A 13,757-nucleotide genomic window follows, 5' to 3' on the forward strand; every position below is an offset into this window, starting at 1 on the left:
TTACAGAGACAGCTTTTCATCAAGTTGTAAGTAACGTAAACAAGGCACTGGAATCTTTCCATGAGTAGCTACATAGATAAACACTCACCTTGCCTATCAGCCTCTCAACTAGAGTTGGTATGTGGCAGTCTTCCACTGAGTTGTGTCCAAGTTGTCCATGTACGCCCCAACCCCAAGTGAATACTCTGGAAGGAATTACATAAAGCTACACAAGATTTCACAACTTAATCTTTATACCAATTAGAAATAAAAAAATAAATGGAATGACCAGATAAACAAATAAATACCAAGACAAGTACTGTCCGACCAACTGGTTATGTTGCAGGGTTGGCGAACAGGGGAAGCCACATGACAGTTATTTACTTTGTGTAGCCTTTTTAAAATTATTTTAAACAGTTGTATAATATTACATAGACTTCCAATTCCGAGCAGCAAATATAATCAGAAAAGAGCCTAACACCGTAGCCACTAGCCTTTACAGAGAGGCCAGCAGTATTGGGTAGGGGAAATCAGTAGAACAGTATGTGAGCAGAGAGGTAGGTAGAGTAGGTTGGTGGATGGTTAGGTTAAGGAGATCTGTCTCGATATAAACACATTGACAGACAAGACAGATTACATCTGATAAATGATTACATTAGTTTAGATAGGACAAATTAGATACGATATATGATTGGACAGATTGGATTCAAATAGTTTAGATTAGCTTTGATTTGATTACATTACAGTTTAGACAAAATTAAATAGTTTAGTGAAGTTGAGAAAGATAGCTCTGCCTCTAAGCCCTAAAATGTTACATAAAATTATATGGCCAATACCTCTTCATATGTCAATTTATCTTATACAAGAACAAGATTTAAAAAAAATATCAGGGGCAGAAGAAGATATTACATGATAGACGACATTAACATATATGGATTGTATGCGGAAACTAAGATGAAGGCAGAAAATAGAAAAAATTGGAAAATGTCGAGTTTGCAGTGAAAGACCTGTTCTTGAGCAGAAAACTATGAATGAATGAACTATCGATTTTAGTAAATTGCCATCTTCTGAAAGTTTTTTATAACACTCATTGCTAGGTTAAATAAAATATTATTAAACATGAAACATAACATTTATTTAACAACGAATTAAATAAAAAACAAAGGTCATTCTTCGAATCAGAGCCCACTATTTTCGATAACACTCTGCCTTCATTCTGCTTGTAATAAAATTTTGCGCTGATATCATTCTTCAGACTTGGAGGCACTGAAACTCTTACAATGCAAATGCCATATGGACTTATGAAAATTACTGAAGTGTTGTCTATCCAGAAAATGAGCCATGAAGCAGAATGAATTGTAATAATAGGATGCTATGTCTGGGCTATAGCTGAATGTGGTAAAAGCTTAATGCCATCTAGTTCTTGAATCTTGGCTTGTGTCGAAAGTGATCAATGGGCTAGAACACTGTCATGCTGGTAAAGAACTTTTCTTTTGTTGACTACAGTAAATACGGAAGGCAATGCTAAACATTGTATACATGATCTAATTTGGCCAGTTTTTGTCAAATCACAGACAGGTTGTGCTTAGTGGATGTGGGTTACCAATTGTTTTCTTTATCTGGATTGTGTAAAAAGAACCACTTTGCATCACTCTTCCAGGATTTTGAAATAGTTGAAGACGTGGCTCAATCGTTTGTTTGACTTATACATTCGTCGGTGTGTGTGGATAATTTTATGGTCAGTTACTCAAGAATTGAAGTTTTCACAAGTTATGAAAAGGTCGAATGTTGATAATTCTTAGGTGCTTGATACTGATTTTTCCAAATACTATGTAGAGTCCCATCATCAAGACAGATTACATCTGATAAATGATTACAATCAGAGTTTATCTGCCTCCTTGGGCCAATTACTTGTTTGGGTTTTTTCTGAGATTTTTTCCAACTGTAAATTGAATGTCAGGTAATTCCATGAAGAATCCTCAGACTCATTTCGCCAAATACCATTTCACTATCACTAATTCTACCATGCTAAATAGCCACATAGTTGATAAGTCATTAAATAACCGAAAGAATTTTAACATTTTAAATCAACCTCATATATATTTTTTTTAAATGTTTATATTTCATGAGACATATTCTTGGATGAATTGACTTGAAGTATTAAATATGGTGTTAAGTATAAGTTGTATTCACCCAATAGTTATAACAAATTGCTATACACAAATAGATGTCTACATGGCATACCAAAAAACATTTTTTCATGCTGAAAGCATTGCAATACTTCCCTAAAAATATAGAAAACCATATGTGGAACATCTCCAAATTTTCTCTTTATATCTCGTATAATAAGAAAGTATATAAGCAAGAGGAAGATTTGGAGGCTCAAACATGCATGTTGTTAGTAATATTAGGGATTTAACTGCTAACCTGCCATCATCTGCCAAGGCTATTGAGTGGTACTGTCCAGCTGAAATACCAATTATTCTCTCCCTTGATAGATGTTCGACTAGGCGAGGATATGGGCACTGTCCTGTCTTCCCAATACCCAGCTGTCCATATTGAGATGAACCCCATGCATACACCTGTCCAAGAAATCACAAACATGAGACACAAGAAATTCATCAATTAGGGGCTGGGTGCAAGAAAGGCACTTCTCTCAAATGCAAGTTTTGAGAAAACTGATGTCGTAAATTCAAACTGTAATAAATGTGATCTATGCATGCCTTTACATTTTGGGTACTCTTGACCTCTATGATCACAGTATTGAACTACAACTTTGTGATCATATGCATAACAGATCAGAGAACACAATAGAGCGTTTTACTCAAAAAGGGCACATCCTCTAAAATGCCCTTCTTGCACCCAGCCCCTCAATTATAGGTTGACTTCCAATACAGAGCACTTGACAATTAAGTTACTGGCTAGAACAGTAAATTGAGTATATCTTTTCTGTATAAATTTTACGAATTAATGAAACTGATAGTTTACAGAAATCAATTACTGCCCAGTGTCTGTTTAACCTTTGTTTTGAAATCAATATTCATATCGCCCAACTAATCATAATGATAGAATTTAATAAGTTGATTAATGTAAAGTTGTTTTTCCCCATAGATCTAATTGCTTGTTCTTAGCAAAAAATACTATGCCGACAAAGTCCAAACCTATTTCTGTTAGAAGTTCTCAAACAAGATAAAAATTATTTTACAGAAAATTCAAACTTGAGAATTTGTCCAAAACACAAGCTAAAGGCAACACTTGTCAGTTTTTCACCAATTATCAGCATAGCTCAGCAGTACAGCAGTTACCTTAAAGAAATAATGAGCATTTACAGATTGATCTAAAAAAATCCTCATGTAAAACTGATATATAGATACTGAAGACCTGCCCAGACAAAAGCTAAGAATGAAGTTTGAATTTCACTCCCTAATATTTTTTATAGTCAAGTGGTTAGAAACTTGGGTTCATATGGCAGTTTAAATATGATATCATGAACTTTAATTTATAAAATATAATTAGTACTGCAGGTATATTTATATTTCTCTACTTATGGAGTGAATTCAGCATATGAATTGAACTAATCATATGTGGAGGAGTAAGCAACCAACTAATCAATTATTCCTATTATATCCATATGTAAATAATAAACACAAATTCAATTCGTTCCATGATTTAGATGAACATTTAGAATAGCTATAATTATTGCTAGTTAATTCTCAAGACAAATGAAACTTCACAGATACCGTATGATTTTTTCATTCGGATAGACAGATCTTTGACAGTCCAAAGTCACCTTTTCGTTTCAGAAAATACTGAAAACGCCTATTTTGATCAATATCTCAAAATAAATTTTTTGCTGCTTCAAAATAGTTTCTCTACTGAACACTGCTGCACATCATATACTATAAAATATTATATGTACAAGTATGCCACCTAAGTAAACGTTTACCAGTAACAAGCAATATTAGTCTACATGCGTGATTGTGTGAACAATGTTTGCTTACATGAAGTATGTTACAGTGATAGTGGCTAAGCTTATCATGTTAGCACTTGAACGGCATACAAATATCAAATTTTGCCAATAGTTAAGCTAAACAGTGACAAAATATCACATTGTTGCCACATTTTCAATATTCTGCCTGAGAATACTGAGAACCAGTTAATCTACGGGGTAGTATGTGTGGCGCTATTAACCTGTCACCACACACGAATTTTAAAGTACATTTTTCCTAAAAACTATTAATTTTACGACTCATGATCAATGGACTTTTTTTTCTTGTTGTGATGCATACTATTACCCCTCAAAGCATTAGACACTTTCTTTAATACCCTGGATTTTGATTTGGACAGTTTTAAGTGGACTAGTAAAGGTCCACACAATGAATTTGATGTGAATTGTTTGCAGGAAGTGTGGTTCTCTATATCGGTCTAATGTGGACAGTGAGAGGAACTTTTCTGAGTGCACGAAAATAATCACTGGCTGTTGCACAATCTTCGGGCAGACAATGTAGAAACCATACTTAGTTTATATTTTGGCAATGCTGATAAATATGTGATGTGTGTGTGCAAATAAATAAATAAATAAATAAATAAATAAATAAATAAATAAATAAATAAATAACGAAAAGTTTTATATTCAATATAATATAATACATTTAATTGACAACTTATTTTAAAAAATACCCACCCAATTTATGACTTATTTCACGAAATACCCACAGAAATAGTAGGAGGTTTAACACCGAAATCACCCATTTTATTTCACCACAAAATACGACCCCACTTATAGCCACAAAATTATTTGACTCTACCTCGTAAACTGCTAATAGTGTGCCAAGTAAGGAACATAACAATCATTACGACGAAAACATCTTACAAAGAAATGAAGAGGTGTTAATATAGTTATGTCTAGTATCTGGTGTAAATGTATAGCAAAGTTTCAGGAAGAGCTATGATATGGCACTTACCCCATTGTCAGTGAGGGCTAATGTATGCTGGCGACCACACTGCACACTGATCACTTCCAGCTTCAGGCTTGAAAACAAGCCAATCTGTTGTGGGCAACTGTACCTCGACATAGTGGGTCCAGTGCCTGTTAAAGAGAAGAGTCGACAAATTTACAACAGAATACAATGTGATTTTATTGTGGACTATCAATCTACTGTATTAAGTTTTCAAGAATGATTAAGTGTTGAACCTATCGTCTCAGTACATCCATGAGGAATACAGACTTGAACTTTGGCAAACGTAAGAATTAATTGTTACCACGAAAATGATTAAAAATCGTGGATATACATTTTGGATAAAAACTGACAACATACACAAATTGCACCCATTCGAATGCATTTCAATTCTAAACAAAAAGCATAACAAGTTACGTTGAAGGCTGTGTAGTAGACATGAACAGTTATTTAATATCATTATATTATATTATACTATATAGTCAATGCTCTGCAATCAACATACCCAGGCAACCCTGCACTGCATTGCCCCATGTATAGATGGCACCATTACGGACAAGAGCCACGTGTGAGAAGCCTGCACAGAGGGTGTTGCTAAGGACTGGCAGAGATGGACACAAGTCTTCACAGTCCTGAAACAAAAATGTAATGATCTCCAAAACAAAGCAAAAGAAATTTTCTTTTCCATTTATACTAAAAACAAATAATTCAATAATGCAATGACATGCAATGCATTCTGAAGATATTCCGATATTACTACTACTATTCATTTCCATGAATGATTACAACAGCTTGTACACAGTTACCAAAATACCAAAACAAATAAAAATTACAACCACCTCAAATATACTGGTTGAACTATCTGATTCCTCCATGTGAGTTCACTGTTTCTAAACAGGAAAATTCTTCACTGTATTAATTAAATTGCCACAACACATTCACTGTATTCAACATGATTCAAAATCAGAAATTCGGAATTAGACGATATAATATAGACCTCAAATTGTACGTGTTAAATGAACATGAATCTCCATATGGTGATTGTTGTACCTATTGTTGAAGTCATTAATGATGGTATATCAATACTGAACCTCAATATTATGAAATTATTTAATTACATTTTGAATTCAAATACAAATTTAATAATCTGAGATTATAACTTTGAAACCTAATTACAAACTCACTTTCAGTGTGAAAATTATTATTACCACATGCATAATTATAATAATATCCACGCTATTTTCTGTTGTTCAGTGACAAAATATTCTTCTATAAAATGTTTAGCCATCCAACGTGGAAATGTAGCCAGCATTTTGGGAACCTTTCCAGAAGCCACTTCTCTGAATGAATTTTTTTTTTATTTGAATATCTAATGTGATAGATAGCAAATTTAAAATTAGGAAAGTAAAAAGTGCAAATCTCAATTTTTATACTTACCTTAACTATTTTCAGTAATATCACATTTCGTAAAATTTACTAAGAAACTTCTTACCCTGTCAACAAACTAAGAGTAAGCGAAAGAACTGTATGCTGAAAATAACTGATTTAGAGATTTTTAAGGAACATGTTTTCAATAATCCTGACATCAAAAAAGCGTTTGTTTTTTTTAACATCGTCTATCACTAATACAATGGAGTTTCTTAAAAATTTGAGGAGAAATTTATTTAGTTTTTCGAGAATTCCAAAAAAAAAAAAAAAAAAAAAAAAAAAATGAAGTGGAGAAAATTTCTCGTATGAGTAATTCTGAATTAAACTAAATGACAATGTTATTGTAACTTCATTTTTATTTTATTTTTTTTTTGTGTTTCTACTTTTATTTTGTAACATATCTGCAAAATAATATTTGTAATTATTAATGTAACTTCGATATAGTAAAAGAATTCATTTATGCACAATAAAACCTGACACATACAATTAGTATACAGTAGGCCATGACTTGTTATTGCAAGATTCCTATTGCATACAATAATTAGTCCAATTTTAACGCTTTCTTCTTCGAAGATTTTGGTGGATATTTTGTGTATTGGTGAAATAGTGCGTCAGTGCTTCCTGAAAATATTAGGAGTGTTTTTCATTGTGTTATAGTGTTTTAAATATTAAGAGAAGACATTGCTACAATCTGTTTACGTTTGTAACCAAGGACAACTCTGAAATATTTTACGTTTTCATTTTATTTACTGTATATTCATTCACTTTTCAAGAATCAAGCTATTTCTTTAAAAAAAAACTTAAATTCAGTTATAACTGCCCTATCTTGAAGATATTCTTGTGAATTTTCGAAGAAATCTCATTGCCATGATTATTCCTCCTCCAGCTAATAATGGGCTGCATATAATTCAGTTGATGAAACGAGTAAATGAATGTGAACAGCTATACAAAGTGAGCGGAAATTATGTAACTCTTTCTGTGTACATGCATATTAAATATAACAGGAAAGAGCTATGATCTAGTGTGAAATAATAATTAGAAAACATGGAACAACTTTATGATTTCTTCTTAGCTTCTACAAAGTCGTTTATATATGATCATATACAATGAGTTGCAAATTAAACTCTGAGACATCTCCTGTTTTAACATTATATAACGAACCTAACTGCACTCAAAATTCTTCCATACAGGATAATACTCAATGCAATTCACAATGTACGAGCATGCCTTCCTCTACTACACCTTGCCCCCACTGTGGAAAATTTTATCATGGACAACATGGCATTAAAATTCATATAGCACGTGCCCATCCAGAAAAACATAGGATTGCTATAGTCGAAAGACAGCCCAACTGGCAAAATAAAAAACATAGTACCAATGAACACAATGATACAACTTTAATATTGTTAGTTAGTCCTGACGTTATTTTGGATCCCATTACCAAAGAGAAGTCTCCTGTCAGACAAACTCCACATAACTCCTCTTCTAGGCAGTTAAATCAATATCATCAAGAAATGTCTCGCTGGAAAGCTGAATTTGAAAATATTACTACTGAAGAGGATTTCTATAGTAAAGTTGACAATTTTTCTCAATTTCTTGCTAACGCCATTACATTACTCCCTGGCCCGAAACACCCAGCTCGTAAATATTACGAAGCAAGACAGGATAAACGTTTAATCAACAATCAACGCTCTTACGAGCAGTCTAGCAATCCCGAACGCGCAACACTGAGAGATAGGGAAAAACGTCGATTGAAATACATGTACCAACTTACACAATTCCAATATTTTAATCAAAGAAGAAAAGCTGTTCATTCGGTACTGAGACAAAATAATCAGCACTGTACTATTAACGTCAACAAAGTACACAACTCCTTCTCGAAGAATTTTTCCGTCCCTAATAATTGCATTCGTCCTTCTTACGAACATGTCTCCGATACAGATGATTTAACCCCGACTGAAACGTTTAGCACTACCATAACCAAAGAAGAAATTGTAGCGGCTGCTAACAAAATAGCTGTTGATACATCACCTGGACCCGACCACGTGCTAATGAGAGCAATTCGTAATGTAGTTTGCTATGAAATAATTTCTTTAATTGCAACACGTATGCTGTCGTTGTGTGAAATACCTCCTTGCCTCACAAAAGCACGGACTATATTAATCTACAAAGGAGGCGATGTTACTGACTTAGGCAACTAGCGACCAATTACCATTTGTTCCATATTAAGAAGAATCATCAAGCATGTACTCAACAAACGTCTTAGGAAAATTGTTACATTTCACGAGTTCCAACGTGGATTCACAAACAGCCCCGGTACTTTAATAAACACTTCCTTACTTAATTCTATTTTAAAAGAGGCCAAATCCAGAAAAACGAACACCACCTTGGTATTCTTGGACATTCGTAAGGCGTTTGACAATATTCGCCACCTCCATCTGAGAAACACTTTATCCTCTCTCAATGTGCCATCTCCCTTAGCCGAACTTATCGCTAAATTACAGGAAGTTAATACCACTCAGATCGAGGTTAACAACAGAAAAACGGAACCTATAGTAATATCAAGAGGTGTGATGCAAGGTTCACCCTTATCGCCTTCATTATACAACATCGCGATGGATCACATCCTTCATGAGATTACTTCCGAAGAACTTGCCGAAGAATATGGTTTTAAACTCGTATCAGGTCTTCCCAATGTAACCGTTCTGAGATTTGCTGATGATATGGTAATTGTTGGGAAAGACTCTGAAGCTGCCAAACATATTACCGAAATAGCAACTAGAAGATTTCATGAAATTGGATTGCAGATTAACGCGAAAAAATCTAAATACATCTCTATTGTAAACGGCAAACTTAATATGTCTTCTATTAACCTTGATTCCACTACAGAAGTGCCCGCATTAGACATCAATGAAACCGTCAAATATCTTGGAGTAACTTACAATGACGAAACTGTTTTCGACTCCGCGAGAACTATGGAAGCCCTCCGATCTCAGTTAGAACATCTAACCACCTCACCCTTACTCCAGTCTTACCACAAATACAACGTGGTTTCTTCCTTCATTTGTCCGAAGCTTGTATACCCTTTTCAAACAATCCCTCCCGATAAATTACCTGTCAAGTTCCTCAAAGATGTAGATATTCTTATTAAAAGCTCAATTAAGGACATCCTACAACTTCCTGGAGATATTCCAGACAATATGTTGTATTTCGACAAAAAATTTAAAGGCTTAGGTATTTTCTGCGCACGTTGGGAAGCCTACTTGCAACACGTCAACTCTTGCATGAAGTTGAATACCGGTATGTGTAATAATATGTACATAAACAACACTAGATGTCTAATGGAGGAAGCTAAACATTGTTTGAACAACCTTCAAATCGATGTAACTGAACACCTAACTTCTACGAGTGGAGTAATAAACACCAGAAAAATTAGGACCGAATTACGCCAGCGAGAGTACAACGCATGGTGCAACTTACCTCAAAAGGGAAAAGATGTTATTCTGTAGTGAATTCACTCCCTCTAACAAATGGATAACTAAGCCCGATGGAATGACTAGCGGTGAATGGAAGGAGGCTATCAAGATGACTGCCAACGTAAGCGCTGTAAGAGCCATACCCGGTAGGTCTCAGGACAACCACTGCAGGCAATGCCTCAGTGAGATAGAAACCCTTGGACATGTCCTGGGAGCCTGCCCTTATGGCGAAACATTGCGTATACATAGGCACCATGCAATTAGAACTAAATTGGCCGATGCCCTTAGAAAACTAAAATACACTGTCTATGAAGAAGTCCACGAAACCGCCGACAATGGCAGTAACAGACGAACTGACATAATCGCCATTAGCGAATCCCTGTCTCAGGGTATGATAATCGACCCCACCATCAGGTTTGAAATGTACAAAGGACAGCCCGAAGACATACATGAGGAGAAATGAGCAATCTACGTTCCAACCATCCCGTATTATAAAGATAAATACCAACTTCACGATATCAGTGTTACGGAATTGATGTTTGGAGCAAGAGGAACGATACCCAACTTCTCTTCTAAATTCTATAAGACCCTAGGACTGCATAAATCTTTTCTGAATGAACTGGCCCTCCTCATAATTAGAGAGTCAGTCAAACTTTTACGGAACCACCTATATGGACTCTAATTCAGTGTATGGAAAAAATTGACGCACCATTATCATTTTTCTTTTTCTTCTTAGCTTTCACTGATTCTTTACTTGAAATTTTTTTTTCTTCTGTAAACTGCCATTGTTTGTTTGTGTATTTGTTTGCCTTTTTTCTTACTCTTTTAGCTCTCATCTATTTGTTCTTATTTTGTTTTGTATGCTTTGTCTAATGGCAGCCTCTAATTTGAGGAAGCTCCGATAAATAAATAAAATAACACAATAATGACAATAACAAATGAAACGCGACTTTCGATTGTTTAATTATTTGAAGTATTTAAATAATTAATTTTATCTTCACATGAAATGAATGAAACATGTTATAAACTTATAAACGATTTACTAAAATAAAAGAAATGAAGAGTACATGGGAAAAATATGAATGTCACAAAGCTACTGAGTGATTTCAGTCAATGATGTCACATGGCTAAGGAGAAAGACAGGCTTCAGCACGAATCAGAGTCACGTGGTTATCATGGTCTAGTCATGGCCATCTTGACAATCGCCTAAAATAAAACGTTCAAAGTTTCAAAAAACAAAGGAATTTCTATATTAAACTCATGTTAAATGTGCATTTACATATTAAGGGTTGACAGGAAGAACAATGAGAGTCCAAATAACAAACTTTAGTGAAAAATGAATTTTAAACTCTAAAACATTCTACTTTAATTCGTATGCGTAATATCATTTACTTTTAATTTTTTTATTCCATCTGGAGATTTTGTAATAAGTAATAACCATGTAAGCTTCTATTAGTTCTCAACATAATCCAATAGATGGCATCTCTAGCCAGGGCTGGGCAGTATTTGAAATACATTTGTATTTTGTAATTTGTAAGGATTTTCGAAAGTATTTTGTATTTAAATACAAAAAATTGATGTATTTTGTATTTCAAATACTCAAAATACTTTTTTCTTCTTCTTGTTCTTCAAAGTTTTCGATTTCGATTTGAAGAATGAATTTTTGTTTTATTTGCCTACCCATTTCAGTTGTGCTAGCCATACACTTAGTTTTCTTGCCACAACTGATTTTCTTAATGCCATGAAGAAATCTCCAACAGCATCAAGGATCCATCATCCAACACTTGCTACATGTTTAGCATTATAGAATGCGTCTAGGAGACTCAAATACTCAGAAATTATATCAGATGTCTTGAAATATTTATTAAAGTTTCCTCGCCCAACTCGATGGAATTCTCTTTATGACTCAATCTCTCAAATATTGCAATTCAAACATGATATAAACAGTGTGTGAAAAACTGGGATTGCCAACCTTCAAAGATGTTGAGTTTCAGTACCTTGCCATAGCCCTTAATTTAATGCAAATGAGAAGACGTGCTATTACGGCCAACTTTTGTCCACATTAATTTCCCTTAAAAACAGATTACATATTCTGTTACCTAGTAATCTACGCCATCTATTCCAAGTAACTCCAATCCTAATAGGTTCACTTTCATCAAGATTTAAAGTGATGTTTGATCTGATCCCAGAAGAAAATTGAGCTATTTTGGCAGCTTCCTCCACCTGTCATTGAAGATGAGATGGCTACCTGACATTTCCTCACTAAGTGATAAGAAGAGAACACAGAATAAGTGTTGTGAAATCAGCTGAGCAGTTGTCTGCTACATCTTTGGTCAGTTTGGATGATGAAGACGATGAAAACAATTTTTATGTTTTCAACTCAAGTAAAACAGACTTTGAAAAGCAAAAAGAAAAGAACTTGTCTGCTGTGGAGTATGAGCTCATACAATTCTTCTATGGCAAAGGGACAACCCTATGCACTCTAGAGAATTACCAACAGTGAAACAAACTTTTATAAATATAATACAAGTTTGTGTTCCTCTACGCCTGTAGAAAGCCTGTTTTGCAGGATTTATTCATTCACAAGCAAGGGGATCCTTATCTTATGAACATTTGAGGAACTGGTTGTTTTCAAAGGGAGCAATAATTATTCATATGTAGCATAATTTCATTGCTGACTGGGAAAAGGAAGAAGTTCAGTTACAGTGTTTATATAAAACTTCGAGGTAAAAATACTTTTAATATTAATATAATATTTTAGATTTTCAGTAATATTCTTATTTCTTTAGGCTTATGTATTTTATCGAGTATTTGAAATACAAATGTATTTTGAGTATTTGAAATACAAATGTATTTTGGTTAATTTTTTAGAAGTATTTTGTATTTGTATTTCAAATACAATTATTTGAAGTATTTTGTATTTGTATTTCAAATACTTGGATGTCAGTATTTTGCCCAGCCCTGTCTCTAGCTAAAAAATTTCATTTTATGGATCCTCATCGTTCATCCTGCCACCCTTCATATAAACTTGTTCAATGTTGGCCATGTTATGACTAAGAATGTGAAGTCGCACTGTAGCCTGTCTTTCTCGTTAGCCACGATTATGTCAGTATCTAATTCAATAGATTACTATTGTTCTTATCAAACCTGCAAACCTGGTAAAAAAAAAGAGAATTATCACCACGGATACAGTCACCATTTTCTTAATTTTAATAGGAATAGCAATGAATGTTACATAAAGGTGGGCACTCACTTACCGGAACAGATTCGATCGGTATTCGAATTTTCATTCTTTGCATTATTTTAAATGAATCATCACTCACTTGGCAGTATTGTCTCTGTCTGCATGACCGGATTCCATCCAGAATTCTGGCCAAAGAATTCTACATGGATTTCCGTACGGTTCAAGATCGAAATAAAGAGCGTCATGGCAAGTATATCGATTACAAGGCCTCCAATCGTGATAATATTTAAGGTATAAATGAAATGGAAACGTAGTATGTACATGTTCTTTATGATCAGAAAAAAGATTTTGCACAATAGTATTTGGAATTTTTTTTGAGGAGGGACCCGAAGGCTTACACTGCAACCTCAGGCTTAATATCCTTACCACTCCTGTTCTGTGAATGATACTTGTAGCCGAACGGCCACACTCTTGTACAAGTACAGCATGCCGCACCATGAACTTAACTCGGGCTATGGTATGGACGATGATGATGATGATGATGATGATGATGATGATGATGATGATATGTGAATTAATGATGGTAAAATGAGTCCGAGATTCAATGCTAAAAGTTATCCGCAATTCTGCCTTAATTGGTTGAAGGAAAACTTCGAAAAAAACCCCAACCAGTCTTGTCCTAACTTGTTCTAACCAGGCTTTGAACCCGAACCCGCTTGTTTCACATTCTGA

At 34.3% G+C, this 13,757-nt stretch overlaps 1 protein-coding gene across 1 annotated transcript in view; it reads right to left on the reverse strand.

Annotated features, from left to right (window-relative positions):
• The window catches only part of ca (claret), a 75,496-nt gene that overhangs the window by 30,583 nt on the left and 31,156 nt on the right, over positions 1 to 13,757 (reverse strand). Inside the window, exons 16-19 of the mRNA XM_069848769.1 lie at positions 5,443 to 5,569; positions 4,944 to 5,068; positions 2,407 to 2,561; positions 89 to 185 (exon numbers count right to left, since the gene is read on the reverse strand). Of these exons, the coding sequence (XP_069704870.1) occupies positions 89 to 185; positions 2,407 to 2,561; positions 4,944 to 5,068; positions 5,443 to 5,569 (504 nt within the window). The remainder of the gene's footprint in view (positions 1 to 88; positions 186 to 2,406; positions 2,562 to 4,943; positions 5,069 to 5,442; positions 5,570 to 13,757) is intronic.

Source organism: Periplaneta americana, chromosome 15 (genome assembly GCF_040183065.1).
Source record: "Periplaneta americana isolate PAMFEO1 chromosome 15, P.americana_PAMFEO1_priV1, whole genome shotgun sequence".
In the NCBI taxonomy this organism is placed as follows: Eukaryota; Metazoa; Arthropoda; class Insecta; order Blattodea; family Blattidae; genus Periplaneta; species Periplaneta americana.